Source organism: Carlito syrichta, unplaced genomic scaffold (genome assembly GCF_000164805.1).
Source record: "Carlito syrichta isolate Samal-C Ts95f unplaced genomic scaffold, Tarsius_syrichta-2.0.1 Scaffold307214, whole genome shotgun sequence".
NCBI lineage: Eukaryota > Metazoa > Chordata > Mammalia > Primates > Tarsiidae > Carlito > Carlito syrichta.
In genome coordinates, this window is record NW_007251310.1 from 668,735 (window position 1) to 685,458 (window position 16,724).

At 41.5% G+C, this 16,724-nt stretch overlaps 1 protein-coding gene across 1 annotated transcript in view; it reads left to right on the forward strand.

Moving 5' to 3' along the window:
- NEK9 (NIMA related kinase 9) overlaps positions 1-16,456 on the forward strand; it is a 40,557-nt gene extending 24,101 nt beyond the window's left edge. The window contains exons 14-21 of the mRNA XM_021715598.1: positions 676-784; positions 1,525-1,686; positions 4,534-4,704; positions 5,800-5,859; positions 9,626-9,843; positions 10,965-11,126; positions 12,550-12,762; positions 13,822-16,456. Coding sequence (XP_021571273.1) covers positions 676-784; positions 1,525-1,686; positions 4,534-4,704; positions 5,800-5,859; positions 9,626-9,843; positions 10,965-11,126; positions 12,550-12,762; positions 13,822-13,944 — 1,218 coding nt within the window. The 3' untranslated portion in view covers positions 13,945-16,456. The remainder of the gene's footprint in view (positions 1-675; positions 785-1,524; positions 1,687-4,533; positions 4,705-5,799; positions 5,860-9,625; positions 9,844-10,964; positions 11,127-12,549; positions 12,763-13,821) is intronic.
- The last annotated feature ends 268 nt before the right edge of the window (positions 16,457-16,724 follow it).

A 16,724-nucleotide genomic window follows, 5' to 3' on the forward strand; every position in this document is an offset into this window, starting at 1 on the left:
AGGTAGTGAGACTCTAACTCAAAAAAAAAAAAAAACAGTTAGAGTTAATATTAAAGCAGTCTTTGAAATAGTGATTCTCAATGAGAAGAGTACAGATTTGGGGCAAGGCTGGAGAGAGTGTCTTTGTAGTTTGAAAAGGCATATTCAGAATTAGCATTACTTGATTTTTGTTTTGTTATAGCATTGGATTTTTTGTAAAATTTTAAACTTACATGAGGATTTTTTTTAAAAAATAGTAATTCAAAAGGATCAAAGTTGAGAAACGCTATGCTGTAGGTGAAATTAGATCACAGTTTATGGGCTGGAAAGAGTCCTCAGGACTTCTCTTTGCCCTGCCTTTCTTAGATACACAGAATATATAACCAAGACAAATATCAGTGATTCTGTCCTTACATAATTACCTTCTGGGGTGGAAAGTTCTTGTTTTGTATACCCTAAATCAGAATCTAAGACTTTTGTTTTCAGAAAGTCCTGCCTCATAGGCTGCATTTTCTGATTATATATTAAGCTTATTTATTTCTTCTCGTATTCTGTTGGGGATGGAAAGCACCTGACACTCTCTTCGTAGTAACATGATTTACTTGAAAGACCTTTTGATCACCATGACCCTCTTCCATCCTCAGCCTAATTATCCCTCATTTTACCTCATGAATCTTTGCGTTTACCTTGTTTCAGGCATACCATGAAGTTCCCTACACAACCTCTTTTACCTTAGCCAAACAGCTGTCCTTTTACAAGATTCGTACCATTGCCCCAGGCAAGACTCACACAGCTGCTATTGATGGTGAGTTGATTTACAATGGTACCACATGCCTTAATATACAGGCTCTTTTATTCTATCAAGTATTCCCTTTTCTTGAGAATATATGCATCTTCCCGATTTCCCTCTAGCATCCAGTATTGCATCATTGACAGGTTAGGCATTCAAGTACATTATAAATCATTATAAATGCATGATAAATACATCTCTTAATGAGAACACCACACCTTTAAATTCCTGACATCTGTTGTCTCTAATTAGCACTTTATTCTAAGTTAGATAGTACCCATTTGATAAATTAAAAATGCAGTCCTCACCACTACACAATATGTCCATGTAACGAACATGCAAGAGTACCCCCGAATCTAAAATAATCTAAAATTTTTTTTAAAAAGAACAAAAAACATGCAGTGTTGGACCAAGCACAGTAGTTCATGTCTATAATCCCAGCATTTTGGGAGCCAAGACAGAAGGATTGCTTGAGCCTAGGAGTTCAAGACCATCCTGGGGCAACATAGCAAGACCCTGTCTCTTTAAAAAAAAAAAAGTCTTGGAGAGACAATACAATCTTGAGTCACTTACTGGATCTGATTGGTTACAGTGCTTAGTTACCCTGGCTGCCATGGTCCAGGATCACATGGCTAGCTTTATATTTTCATATTCTAACAACCAGAAGCTAGTCCAGGGAACTCTGCATTGGCTGCATCTACTCTTTGTTCCATGACCCATTTGTGCCTGGTTATTTCTTTCTGCCTCTCTCTCAGAGCGAGGCCGGCTGCTGACCTTTGGCTGCAACAAGTGTGGGCAGCTGGGTGTTGGGAATTACAAGAAGCGTCTGGGAATCAACCTGTTGGGGGGACCGCTAGGTGGAAAGCAAGTGATCCGGGTCTCCTGCGGTGATGAGTTTACCATTGCTGCCACTGATGGTGAGTCTGTGGGTAGCATCTCAGGCTTTCTGGTTGGGTGACTGGGAAAGAGGTGGACTGGTTATTTGTAAAGCTAAACCATGCTTTCACTTTTTTATTTGTATTAAAGTGGTGATCAGTTATGCATGTTGAGCTTTATTAACTTTTCAGGTGTTCAACATTGTTTGTTTTTTTTAAGTCCAGATTTATAGATAATGACAAGCTAATATTTCAAGTGCCTTCTTTTTTCACTTCAACTTCCACTTTTCGGTAAAATGTTTCAAGGATTATTAAGCACTTCAATATCTATCTGGCCCAGCCCCTTGTTGTTTCAGCAGACATGGATGGGGTGGCTGGGAAGAACAGCATAGTTTCTCTCTTGGCCAGGTCAGCTGGACTGCAGTGATGTCTGCAGGGACTGCTGAGGCCTAAGGGCTATTTGCTCTCAGATTCCTATGTTAGTCCATCTGATTCCTCTTCTCTCTTTTCTCTCATGACCATTTCTTCTCTGCAGCACCATTTGCTCCTGTCACCTCTTCTCGGCTTTACTGCCACCAGAGCTTTCCTTTGTTCCCTTGCCTTTTCTTGTTTTCTTTTTCTCTCTCCTTGTATCGTGTTCTAAACTTTTTGATTTTTGTAGCCACTTTTTTCATTTGACTAGTGAACAGCATCTTATCTTTTGACTTGTCAACTTTTGTTGTAGGTTGCTTGTGCTCTGAGTTATCCTTGTTTTCTTTTGGTCTGTGCATGTTGTGTGCTTGTGATCTCAGGGATATTGTCAATTTAGTGATGTACTACCATATTTAATTATGTAGGCCAGCTTTCAGAGCAACACATTGACCCTTCCTTCTTGTCCCCAGACAGGGACCTTAAGGAGCAAACTGTTTAGGTCAGACTTAGAGAAATTTAAACAGTATCTAGGTTGTCACTGAGAATAAATTTAGTGTAGCAAGTTCAGTAGCACTTTCTGATGGGGCCTTGTCAAGGTCATGTTTCTTAAGTAGATTTGCTTACTTCATGAGTTAAACTTCAGAATGAGACGTGTAGGACTTGATTCTGCGGCTGGGCATATTACCTCTTGATCAATGTTCCTGTGTGCCTTTGAACTGTACTTGATGGCCTCATTCATTTCTTGGTCCTCTTTGAGGCTTTGGGAATAGACAAGAGTCTCAGAAAGCCCCCACCATCAAGAAGTTCACTGTCTAGGAGGGTCGGGGACTAGCCCGGGCAGGTCTGCCAGATGCTGTGATAGTAGCATCCCACTCCTGTAGTCCTGGAGTGCTGAAAACTCACTCCTCTCTCTAAAGTGAGCTAACTCCCTCAGATCTGCCCTATGCACTGACAGCTCACTATCACTACCCTGTGACCTCCAGACTCATTTGTTCAACAGCTCCTTGACTTGGTATCTAAAGATAAGGCGGCTCCATAACCTGTTGTCCCAGATAGTCCTGACTTATGCCTGCTGTCCTGGCTTAATCATTAATAGCACCCCCTTTTTATTTTTTTAAAAGCCTAATTTGTAGCCAGGCTCAGTGGCTCAGCCTATAATCCCGCACCTTGGGAGGCTGAGGTGAGTGGATTGCCTGAGCCCGCGGGTTTGAGACCCACCTGGGCAACTTGGCAAGACCTGCTCTCTACAATAAATCAAAAAATGAACCAGGCGTGGTAGCGTGTGCCTGTAGTTCCAGCTACTTGGAAGGCTGAGGCGGAAGGATCAAGGGAGCTCAGTGGCTCGAGGCTGCAGTAGCCGGGAGCGGCCACTGCCCTCCAGTCTGGGCAACAGAGTGAGACTCCAACTCAAAAATAAATACATGAATAAATAAGTAAATAAATAAAAATAAAAGCCTAATTTGTATACGAGGTTATTGGCATCTCAGACAAACTAAGTATATTCAAAATCACACTTCTGATTTTCTGCCCAATCTGTCCTTCTCTAGCCTTCCCATCTTAGTAAATGGCAGTTCCATTCTATAATGGAACTCTCCATCAGTGAACCCTGTTGATTATCTTCAGAATATATTCAGCCACTTCTCACCACCTGTACTACCACAACTGGTCTCCCTGTTTTCATCCTTGCTCCCTTGTAGTCGGTTCTCCTCATAGTGTCCTGAAGGTTTATCTTAAATACCTATGGCTCAAGCCTCCCATGGTTTACTCTGTCAGTAAGAAGCAAAGTCATCACAGTGGCCTGCAAGGGCCCTACACAACCAGGACGCCTGCCACATGACCTTTTCTACTACCACTGTCCCCTCCTTTACTTTGCTCCAGCTGCAGGGGCCGTCTTGTTCCTTGTTTGTGCTGCTGACATGACCTCTGTAGGACCTTGTACTTGCTGTTCCCTCTGCCTGGAAACTCTCCCTACTCCAGTCAGATCAAGTGTTGAAAAAAACCTCTGACCACCCTATCTAAAGTAATGATATCCCGCCCTACTCTCATTCTTTATTTTTACTTATTTTTTCACCATTATCTTCCTCAAGCATTTATCACTACCTTAAATATTAGATTTATTTATTTGTATATTATTAGTCTCTCTCCACTAGAACATCAATTCCACTTGGTTTTGTTCACTGCTCTATCATTACATGCTGAGCCTGTCATAAAGTAAACATTGCAAAAATGTTTGAATGAATGACCAATAAAATGTTGAATGAATAAATGGATGACTGGGTGGCAGTGTGTAGGAGCAGTGGGTATTTTTACCTGGGTGGGATCAGGAAGAGTTTGGACTTTATAGAGGGAAATAAACAGCTCTCCTTTGTTTACTGAATAGTGGGAACCATTTCGGGTTCTAAGACATAAAAATGGAGAACCAAAAGTTTGGGAAGCCAGTGTTCTGTTAAACAATCTGCTGTTTAACTTTTTTTCTAGATAATCACATTTTTGCCTGGGGCAATGGTGGTAATGGCCGCCTGGCAATGACTCCCACAGAGAGACCACACGGCTCCGATATCTGTACCTCATGGCCTCGGCCTATTTTTGGATCTTTGCATCATGTCCCAGACTTATCTTGTCGTGGCTGGCATACCATCCTTATTGTTGGTAAGGGTTTCACATGTGTGGGGTTGGGATGGCTTTGACAGAGGATGACAGAGGATAGACCCTTCATCTAAGGTCACCCCTGGAAACAGAAGTGTCCTGAAGAAAAGAGGCTACTTCTATAAGTCTCGTGATGGTCGGGGTGCCATTCCTAGTGGAAGGAACAGTGTTGCTGTTTCCTGGAGTGTTACCATCTGCGGTCCCTTGATTGTTTTTTAATATAGCTCTGGGCCCTGTCTTCCCCATTAGTATTAGTTACTTCTAGTCATCCACTAATTAATTTGCTGTCCTTATTCATGCTTTCATGAGAGACATTTAGTACGTATTTTAAAAGAAACTTGAAATTGTAAATGCTTTCTGCATAAAATTACTTTGCTATGAACTATATTATAAATGACTGTGTAGGGTTTCCAGGTCCTTTCCTTTAGACCAGTGGCTTGCAACCTTGGCTGCACGTTAGAATCCTCTGGAAGCTTTTAGAAATACCATTGTTGGCCAGGCACAGTGGCTCATGCCTGTAATCCTAGCTCTTTGGGAGGCTGAGGAGGGAGGATCGCTTGAACCCAGGAGTTCAGGACCAGCCTAGGCAACATAGTAAGACCTCGTCTCTACAAAAATTTTTAAAAATTAGCCAGGGGTAGTCGTCCCAGATACTTGAGAGGCTGAGGCAGAAGGATTGCTTGAGCCCAGAAGATCAGGGTTGTGGTGAGCTGTGATTGTGCTATTGCACTCCAACCTGAGTGACAGAGTAAGATGCCTGGCTCAAAAAAAAAAGGAAGAAAAAAATCCCATTGTCCAGACTGTTCCCTCATCAATGAAATCAATCAAAATCTCTGGGTGAACATTCACACTGTTACTTTATAAAGCTTCCCAGGTGATTCCAGTGGGCAGCCAAGGTGGAGAATTGCTACTTTAGATGATGGACACAGTTAGAATAGCAAGTGGTGCTTAGCTTATGATACTGACTTCTAAAATAGTAAGTAGTAATTATAAAGTTATTTAGAGTCAGGGATAGCGATTATCTCCCTATCTCAGTTTCTCTCACTTTTTCTGCCTGTATCTGTACATAGTGCTTACCTACCAAATGTCTTTTCTCAGAGAAAGTGTTGAATTCTAAGACCATCCGTTCCAACAGCAGTGGCTTATCCATTGGAACTGGTAAGTAGCAAGGTCTCAGGTACCAGTGAGTTTCTGAAGTGTGGGTCTTTGGATTAGATTCCATGCAGACTCAAAGGAATTTCAGAAGAAAATAGGAAATTTCTTTGGGAGATGCAGAATATAGTGATTAAAAGGGAGGATCATATTTGGGTGGGTTTCACAATAAATTATGATTTGACTTATACATTGTGGTTAGAAGGAGAGTATATCTTTGCCTCCACTGCGTATGGAAATAATTAAGGGGCTTGCCCAATGCTAATGTGACGTATGTACTACTCCTTTCCTTACTATCCTAGGGGCTGTGTGTTCTCTCTGCCCTTGACTTCCATGGTATTCCCAAGCATATTTCAGTCTATAGAAAGACTCCTTCAAAACAGGCCCTCGGAAAGAAAATGACTAAGCTTTCAACATAGTTAGGCAAATCATCCCAAAGCTGTCTGTTAGTTTTCCTTTTATTGCTTTCTTCATGGTTTTCTGTTATTTGGGACCATGCCAGGAAATTGAATTTATGTTCCTTTTTTGTCTTCCACCTACTAGAGTTCCTGTAGTCTTTGATGTCTCAGAATCTGGATCCTGAGAATTAAAACACATAAACACCCAGAATAAAAGCAGCTTAAAGCTGGGCACAGTGACATATGCCTGTTGTTCCAGCTACTCAGCAGGAGGACCACTTGAAGCCAGGAATTTGAAGCTGTAGTGCACAATGATCTTGCTTGTGAATGGCCACTGCAGTCTAGGCTAGGCACCATAATGAGACCCTGTCTGAAATAAACAAATTTTTCTTCCAGAAATAAACAGTTGGAAATATGATCTAGACCAGTTGAACTTTAGTTTATACATATGAGGGAGGACCCAAAAAAATCCAGAATTAATTTATAAAAAATTGTGTATTTGCTCTTACATGTTTAAACTTCAGTCACCTTCAAAGTATTCTCTATTTGACACAATGCACCTATTGAGACTCTTTTTCTACTGCTCAAAACAGTTTTTGAACTTGTTGATTTTGATGCCTTTTAGTGCTTCTGCTGTTTTTTTGTTTCACCTCTTCCACATCAGCAAAACATTTCCCTTTGAGGAGTATTTTTCATCTGGGAAAACAAAAAAAAGTTGTCTGGGGAGAGATTGGGTGAATAGGGAGGGTGGGACACGGGGGTGTGCCATTTTTGGTCAAAAACTGCTAAACATTCAACATAGTGTGAGCAGGTGCACTTGTAAATCACCCATCAAGAAATGGGTAAATATGTTGAAAGAATCTCCAAAAAAATTAACTGAAGCCGAACACAGCCTCTCATAACAACACTAGCTGGTACACGGATGCTGATGGGTTCCTAGAACACTTACCTAGCGAGGGAAGCCTGTACTACAAGGGTCTGCCTTCTAAAGGGTAATTTTGGTTTTTGGGGGGACCCCTTGTATATACACACTATACCATATTATATATGGTTTCCTGAAGTAGTCCGTTACTCAGCATCTCTATTTGTACATGTTAATATCTATCAAAATGACTAAATATCTTTTTGCTAAGTACAGCTGTTCTGTTAAAACTTTATTTTGCTTGAATGGTATTCAGTATTTATTTATTCACTTATTTATTCATTCATTCATTTATTTTTTAGTCAGGGTCTCATTCTTTCACCCAGGCTGCTGGAGTGTAATGACATGATCATAGCTCACCATAGCCTCAATTTACCAGGCTCAGGTAATCTGTCCACCTCAGCCTTCTGAGTAGCTAGAACTACAGGCATGCCACCATACTCAGCTAATTTTTAAAAATTCTTTTGTGGAGACAAAGTCTCGCTTTGTTGCCTAGGCCAGTCTTGAAGTCCTAGGGTCAGGAAGCCCTCCTCCCTTGGCCTCCCAAAGTGTTGGGATTACAGATGTGAGCCACTGTTTCTGGCTACTTGAACAGTATTTAGAAGAAAAGCATAAGATTAAAATCAAATACCCACTGATGGAAAAATGTAAACTTAAGTAAGGGCAGGGATTTGGGGTTTTTAAAAATTCATTAATTTTATCTACCTGCCTAGAACAGTGCCTGGTAGATGGTAAATGTTCAATAACTATTTTTTGTTTTGTTTTGTTTTTTGAGTCAGAGTCTTACCCTGTCACTGGAGTGCAGTGGCATGATCACAGCTTATGGCAGCCTTGACCTCCTGGGCTCTGGCCTCAGCCTCCTGAATAGCTGGGACCACGCCACCACACCTGGCTAATTTTTAAAATTTTCTTGTAGAGATAAGATCTTGCTATGTTGCCCAGGCTGGTCTCAAACTCTTGGGCTCAAGCAGTCCTCCCGCTTTAGTTTCCCAAAGTGCTGGGATTACAGGTATGAGCCACCATGCCCTGCCTCAATAACTATTTGTTGTTTAAATGCGTTGTAACTATTCATTGGAGTGAAAATGAACATCTTCAAATATTTCCATAATGTAAAAAGCAATTTACAGCAGATTGGATGCCTTTTTCATGCCTTCAAAATAAACAGTAATGTTTAAGGATACATAAATAGGCGATACATGTTTTTAAGAAGAAATAATGAGTACAGAATTAATCAGAGCAGTTTCATCTAGGTAAGAAACCAGAGAAGGAAGACATTCCCGGGGGTGGAGTTCCAGGTCTTTCTGCAACAATGTTCTGTATCTGTGCTGTTAAGTATAGTAGCCATTAGCCTCTTGTAGCAATTGAGCATTCAAAAAGTGGCTCATGTGACTGAGGAACTGAATTTTTAATTTTGTTTTTTAATTTTGTTTAACTTAAAATGGCCACATATGGCTCATCACTATGACAATGAGTAGTACAGTTCTGGTTCTTCCAGTGGCAGATTAATATTTACGGTAAAAAGATTCTTGTGTCTATCGCAAATGTAACATTTTTTTTTTTTTTTGGAGTTGGAGTCTCACTCTGTCACCCAGACTGGAGCGTAGTGGCCGCTCCCGGCCACCGCAGCCTCAACCTGCTGGGCTCAAAGCCATTTGAAACAAAAAAGCAAGCTTTCAAGCTTTGGTAACTAGAGTTGTGCTACTGCTTCAGTAGGGCCCAGCCAGCCAGCAGACAGCAAAGCAGGGGATGTTCGGCACTTCTTTCCATTCAGTTTTAAAATTTACCATGCAATCTTTTTAAACTTCAGTGAATTTATTTTCTTATTTTTCTTTGTCTCATATTAAAATCCAATTTCATTTCCTGGCCACACATCAGCTACTCTTTATTAATATTACTTGGAATATGCTGTGTAATATGAAAGAACCAGCCATCATATTTTAAAAATTCATACAAATAGTCATCAAGGAATTTAATGTTCACATTAAATCTTGAAGAGTTTTCCCCAGGCAGGGAGATAGTGGTAAGTTTATCTGCCAACTTTTAGAGGTGATTGGCTCAAATGTTAAAGACCTTTTTATGTAAGATAAATGTCTGTGGAGGATGCTGGGATCTGAATGTATCTGTTAAAGAAGCAGAGAAAGCATGGGTGCTCAGTTCGGTGAGATGTGGTTGGGGGCGTTGTTCAGTAATACTTTAGAATATTGATAATCTGCTATGGGTATAGGATAGGATAAGCAAGGTTGGAAAGTGGAAGTGAATTATCATTAGGGACATCCTGATACACAGATACTGTGTATAAAAACTATAAATGTAGTCCTCAATACCTGGCTTGCACTGTTGTCATTCTACTTCATGCAACGCTAGGAAGCTTGCCAGGGTACGGGGGCCTTTCAGATGGTAAATCTTTCTGCTGCATAGCAAAGCTTTCTACTCTGTGCTATGTATCTGTCAGTGGTTCAGAGCTCTAGCCCAGGAGGCGGCGGCGGCGGCGGCTGTGGTGGTGGTGGTGAAGAGGAGGACAGTCAGCAAGTATCTGAAACTCCAGATCCAAGTGGAGGCTTCCGAGGAACAATGGAAGCAGACCGAGGAATGGAAGGTTTAATCAGCCCCACAGAGGCCATGGGGAACAGCAGTGGGGTCAGCAGCTCCTGTCCTGGCTGGCTTCGAAAGGTAATTCCTTTGGAAGAGGTAGCGCTAATAAAATATCTGGCTCTTGGCAGGACTAGAAAGGATCTGTCAAGGTCTCTCAGTTGTCCTGTTAAACTATTTTGCAGCAGGAATCTAGGTTTCTGATTTCTACCTGGGAAGAAATCACCAAATCACTAATTCTTTTCACTTTCAAGAAGAAGAGATGCAAAATGTTCTCAAACCTGTAGTACTCAAGTGAATGTAAATTATAAGTTACCTTGAAGGCAGTTTTTGTAATACATGTATAAAAAGATTAAGCTTGTAAATTTTGTCATTTATAGAAATGGGATATTGATTACAGGACTGTTGGTATAAAAAGAAAGAAATGGAATATTGGGGCAGTTGGAATGCCTTGCAATAGGAAAATGGTTTATGAAAAGTTGTGATGCAGCAAGTAAAATGTTGAAGTATATTTATTTTCATGGAAAGTTGTCATAACATATACCAATGCATAAAAGAATGAAATATCTGTCATTGTGATCTCATTCTACATGAAGCACACAAGAATGTCAACAGGACTGTATAATGACAATTTTAACAGTAGTTATCTGTAACTAATGGAGTTGCTGATGGTTTTTATCAGCTTCCTTTGCCCATCTGTATTTTCTCATTTTCTACAGTGAACATTTACAGTTTATGAAATGTTCAACTTTTTTTTACCAAGAAAATCTATAGATTTAAATCTCTCTATTCAATAAGAGTAAACTTACTAGCTATTTGAGAAGTATGAATAGAAGAAACAGCACACTGTTCTGTCTGAACCTTCAGCCTCAGCCTTCAGCAGCCTGGCACCTGGCCTCACTGTCATCACCTTAGAGCTTCCCAACTCCCTGAATAGCCTCCATAGGACAAGTGTGCTGAGGGAACACACCAAACATCCAGACTATTCTTGAATTTGAGTTTGAATTTGCATCACTGTTACTTCACTGATGACAGGTGGTAATTTGCTCACAGGTAGGGCAAGCTTTGTTGTTAACCACAACTGTCCTGCCCACTAGAGGGTGCTGATGTCGTGACAGTGAAAACTAGCAAAAGAGAAGGGAAATGCAGAGAAAGCAAATCACTGCAAAGAGAACTGATGAAACTATTTCTCGTATGCATAGGAGCTGGAAAATGCAGAATTCATCCCAATGCCTGACAGCCCATCTCCCCTAAGTGCAGCATTTTCAGAATCTGAGAAAGACACTCTGCCCTACGAAGAGCTGCAAGGACTCAAAGTGACCTCTGAAGCACCTTTGGAACACAAGCCCCCAGTGGAAGCCTGGGTAACTGAGCTTTTGCCTTTTAATCACAACTAGGTAAACAGTCACTGCAGGCTCTACCCAGTTCTCTTGACCTCAAGTTTCTTCCTCTAGCTTTTGGTCTTCCAGCTACCCTGCCTTAACTTTAAGTACTGTCTATTCAGCAATACTTAAAGCCTCGACCCAAGGATAAACTAGTTGTCAGAAAGGTATTTATCCTTTTATATTTCTGACAGGTGGACACTTTTTTTTTTTTTTTTTTTGAGTTGGAGTCTCACTCTGTCGCCCAGACACTCACAGCCACTGCAGCCTCAACCTGCTGGGCTCAGGTGATCCTTCCACCTTAGCCTTCCAAGTAGCTGGAACTACAGGCGATGCAACCACGCCCAGCTAATTTTTTTGATTTTTTTAATTTTTTTGAGATAAGATCTCACCAAGTTGCCCGAACTGGTCTCAAACCCATGGGCTCAGGCAATCCACCCAACTCGGCCTCCCCGAGTGGACACTTTTCTACTCCAGAAGATTGTCTTTTCTCTCTGCTTCAGAAGTCCCAACATTGAAATTCTAGAGTTCAAATTCAGTTCTTCATGATATTGCTAGTGTAGGCTCTACATACAAGTAAGAAGTAATGCTTGTCAGCTAGTGAAAGCAACACATGTACACCTAACCTTGGCAGAAATGAGATTGTGTAAATACCTCAGTAAAACTATACACCAGGGTCATTAACTTTTTCTATAAAAGTAGACTTTTTAGTCTAACTTTTTAGACGTGGCAGACCACATGCAGTCTCTTTTACAGCTACTCAGATCTGACGTTGTAGCACAAAAGCAGCCTTCAGCACCACATAATGAATGAGCATGCCTATGTTCCCATAAAACTTTATTTACAAAAACAGGCAATAGGCCACAGTTGGCTCATGGGCTGTCATTTTCTGACCTTGCTGTAAACAAAATACAGCAGAAGGGAGAAAAAAACAGAATTGGTAATAAAAACCTTTGAAACTCCAAGGTGCACGTTTTTATTTCTCTGTCAGTCAGCCTTCATGACTGACCATTTCTCAGATCTAAAGTGGGATCCACTGCATTGCATGAATTTTGGCCCTTTGGATCTCACAGTGACCCAAAGGACTTTTTCTAAACCAAGTCACGCTTTTCCCCATGTCCGCATTCTAAATAAGAAGATGCCAAGGCACTTGAAAGTTTTTCACAAAATCCTCCAAAATAGATGACTGACCTTCTCCCTTAGTCTAATGGGGACTGAGGCACAGAGAATTCCCCTACCCCATTATGTCAGTGCCAGATGCTATTGTAATCCCGGCATGTTTCTGTTTCTCCTGCATATATTCATGTGTATATATGTTTTATTCATTTAAAACCTGATTGCACTTGGAGAGGTTTGGATTGGGAACTATGGGCAGAACCCCCTGCAATCTCTCCTCTCTCTCCAGCCACCTCGCCTGAATCCTGCAGTAACGTGTGCTGGGAAGGGAATCCCACTGTCTCCTCCTGCCTGTGCATGCAGTGCTCTGCAGGTGGAGGTTGAAAGATTGCAGGGTCTGGTGTTAAAGTGTTTGGCTGAACAACAGAAGCTACAGCAAGAAAACCTTCAGATTTTTACTCAACTACAGAAACTGAACAAGAAATTAGAAGGAGGGCAGCAGGTGAGAGCATTCAAAGAATAATTCAATTTCTAAGTCTGTTTGAAGAATTACAAAACAAGTACTGAAATAGACTTCTTATGTCTTTGCAAATCCTTACTTTTTAAAGATGTCACTTTTGTAATTAATTCCAGAAGCCTTAGGTCTTGTTCACGCACCTGCATTGAATCATTTTCATCATCTGGCTTTCATTGTTTTTTTCTTACTGTTTGTTTTTTCTTTTACTTTTTATTATAAAAAATGTTAAACATTAGAGTACAATGAACACTCACATATTTGCCATCTAGATTGAGCAGTTGCTATCATGTATTTGTTTCAAATGTGTGTGTATAAATATACTGTATACATTTTGCCAAACCATTTTAAAGTAAATTATATTTTTATATTTTTTGCTAGGGTAGTTACTACTTCCTGAAAAAGTAAATTATAAAAGTTATTATTGTATTTCATTACATATCTCTAAAAATAAAGACATTCGCCAGGCTCAGTTGTTCAGCCTGTAGTCCCAGTACTTTGGGAGGCCGAAGTGAGTGGATTGCCTGAGCCCACAGGTTCAAGACCAGTCCAGGCAATTTGGCGAGACCTCATCTCTACAGTAAATCAAAAATTAGCCGGGCGTGGTAGCACGTGCCCAGAGCTCTGGCTACTTGGAAGGCTGAGGTGGAAGGATTGACGGAGCCCAGCAGGTTGACGCTGGAGTGGGCGTAAGTGTGCCACGGCACTCCAGCCTGGGTGACAGAGTGCGACTCCAACTCAAAAGTAATAATAAATAAATAAAAATATTCAGTCTCCTGAATAGCAATTCTGTGATCACACCTAACAAAATTAACACTAGTATTCTCAATTCTCAGCCAGTAGCCAGTTGATATTCCAATTTTCCCAGTTTTCTCCATAAAAATGGCCTTTATAACCCTGCCTGCAACAAATGGCAAGGTGTGGGCTGTATCTAATATATTGTTGTGAGCTTCTCATAAGACTACAGCTACAAATCCTTAGGGGCTGGCATTGAAAATATAGCACTAAGCAACTCTGACTAATGTGGGCCTGTGCTTTTCTGGACAGGTGGGGATGCATTCCAAAGGAACTCAGACAGCAAAAGAAGAGATGGAAATGGATCCAAAGCCTGACTTAGATTCCGATTCCTGGTGCCTCCTGGGAACAGACTCCTGTAGACCCAGCCTCTAGTCTTCTGAGCCTATATAGCCCCCAGGAAACTGGGATCCAAAAAACTTCACAGCACACTTACCGAATGCAGAGAGCAGCTTTCCTGGCTTTGTTCACTTGCAGACAAGGAGCGCAAGGCGGAGGCTCTGAAGCACTTTCCTTGTACATGTGGAGAGTGACATGGCCTTTTAGATAGGATCTAGGAGTGAGTTTATTGTTTTGGAGAATGGAAGGGCCCGTGGCCCTGGCTTTGTCATCGGTGACTGCCATAGCAACAGCAGCTCTGTACCTCATCTGTTGATCCCACCTTTGAAGAGGAGACAACAGTGCTCACCGTAATTGCGCTGGTAGCAGCTTATATTTCATATATCATTTTCACCGTTGATTGGAAGCTGCCTTGGGAATTCAGCACCAGGCATTGCATCTCTGGGTGAAGGAGGGAAATGTGTAAAGCTGGAGCGGGCTGGAACCAGGCGTGGCCCGCCCGGTGTCCTCTGGAGAGTGCTGAAGTATTCTGATCCCTCTCAGGAGTCCCGAGTCCAGAAAAATGTGTCTGATTGAGTCAATTTCAGGCTTGTCTTCAGAACGTTCAGTTACTTCGTGCAGCTAAATGCTTTAGGAGGAAAAGTGGGCTTAGAGTACTTTTCCTCTGAGGGTTGAATGAAATTTCTTAGTAAGAAGTAGAGAAAGGGCAGGTCCCTCCTCGTCACACAGCTGGAGTTTTAGGCTGTGGCTGATGCTGGGTGGGATTTCCTGGCTTTGGAAGATACCTCTGCGGGATGAGGTGTCTCAGAGAATCAGTGGGACAGTAGAAAAGGCCATAAGAGAAAACCATGAGGGAGAGGAGATCCTGCTTTATCTGCCTCTACTTGGTATCTTAGGGAGGGCCTAGAAGAACCTGATCATCCGCCCATGAGAAGGCTTCTTCTGCCTCTGCCTTCATGGCTCTTAGAACTTTAATCCTGACATCAGCAGCCCCAACCACTCCCTGTCTGTATGTCTAGTCAGTATTTTTTCTCTTTTAGTGTTTGATGAAGCCATATCATGAGTGAATCTGAATCATCTTTCCTACTTGAGTGGCCCAGAGCCAGCACCAAACCCTGGGTGTCCCTGAAATCTAACAGAACAATAGAACTTGCCAAGTGAAAGGAGCGCTGATCCTTTACTCATTATGTCTTTGTAGACAGGAGCAAGCTAGCTTTCACAAAGAGAAATCGTGTTGTAGAACAAAACTTCATATAGAAAGTTCTAGGCAAGCATTTGATGGTTTCACTTAAGCATGTGACTTTGTGTTGTTTCCACCTAGCCTTATGAGATATTCCTTTAGTACCTTGAGTCACACATCCTGCCTTCCTATAAATAGCTAAATTAATTTTATTTTCTCCAAACCAAAAATATACTTGATATCTGTTTTATATTGTGGGAAGTCCTGTACAATGGGAATTTTGCTGTTTCCCTCAACCTGGTGGTATGAAGACTGGCGCTTGAGGAAATCCCCATGGCTGGGGATGGGCAACTCTATTCAATGGGATCTTCTTTGGTTTGATGTTCCCATTGTTTTCTCAATTCTGGGAAGCCTAGTACATTAGTACTAATGTAATCACTGAAGCCTTTTCTTGAAGTAAGCGAAGGGGCCAACCTTGGATTAAAGTTACAAGTTCTGGGGACTTGGGAGTTGCTGTAAACCCTAACAGTGGGTTTTGGTTCATCATATATATGCAACTTTGATATTCTTACGGACTGACTGGTCTACTGTGTCCCTGTATCCTTGTGCTCATCATCTCAGCAGGCCTGAGAGGCAGGGGCAGTGGAGGTGTTCATCTGAGGATGGCTTCTGCTGTGGAACTGAGGGACACAGGCATGTTGCTGAGACTGTGGGGTGAAAGGGAGTGCTGAAGGTGGTGAGAGCCCTGCTTCTGTACAAAAGGAGTCATTCTCTAGCAGTGGAACACTGTGGTCATTTCTCTAGCATGTTCCCTTGAGAATTCTGGGTTTGCTATTCATGTGGCTGAGAATCTTAAGTTCTGTGCCTTAGAGACAGTTTGCACTTTTCCAAATTGTGCCTGGGACAGCCATATGATTTTTTTCCTACCAAAAAACTATGCAAACAGAAACCAATTCAGAGGTGGATAGAGTGAAAGGTGAAACAGTAGAAATGCCTTTGAATGGTTTTCTGTAGCTAATTCTCTTTAAAATCTGACCCGCTTTTCTTCTGTATGCAGTGCTAGGTGTTTAAGTTTTCTAGTAGTATTGCTTTTGAGTTATAGTATAACCTGAGTTACTCCTCTGCTCTGGCTTTCTTGCAGAAGAACTAGCTTGTTAGCCAGAGACTTGAAAGGTTGAGGGTGGAGTGGTTTGGCCTTTCTGTTTTAAATAAACATTTTAACTCTTAACCAGTGCTGTGCCTCAGTAAGCCTGTGCACGGGCCTCAGTCATTGGAGATAAAACACCCAGATTCTTGGCCTTGATGAATCTTGAGTTCAGTGAATCTTTATATAAATAAATAAATGTTCTTGGAACAGAAACAACACAAGGGACATTTGCACAGAAATAATCTTTGCTTCTTTCCAGTTTCTTATTCTTGCCAGCAGAATCATTTCTGCTGTTACAACTTTTTCCCAAAAATGTCTAAAAGACAGTACTGGAAGTACAGAGGGAGAAAAAAATAAGCCATTAAAAGAAGGATGAGCCCTTCTTGTACGTGCCTCCTCAGTCTCAGTGGGGGGCTTTCCAAGTGATAGTGCTGTTTTATGTTTCTCGAACGTTTCCCTCAGAGAGGCTGGGCTGCATCTGGTCTCCCT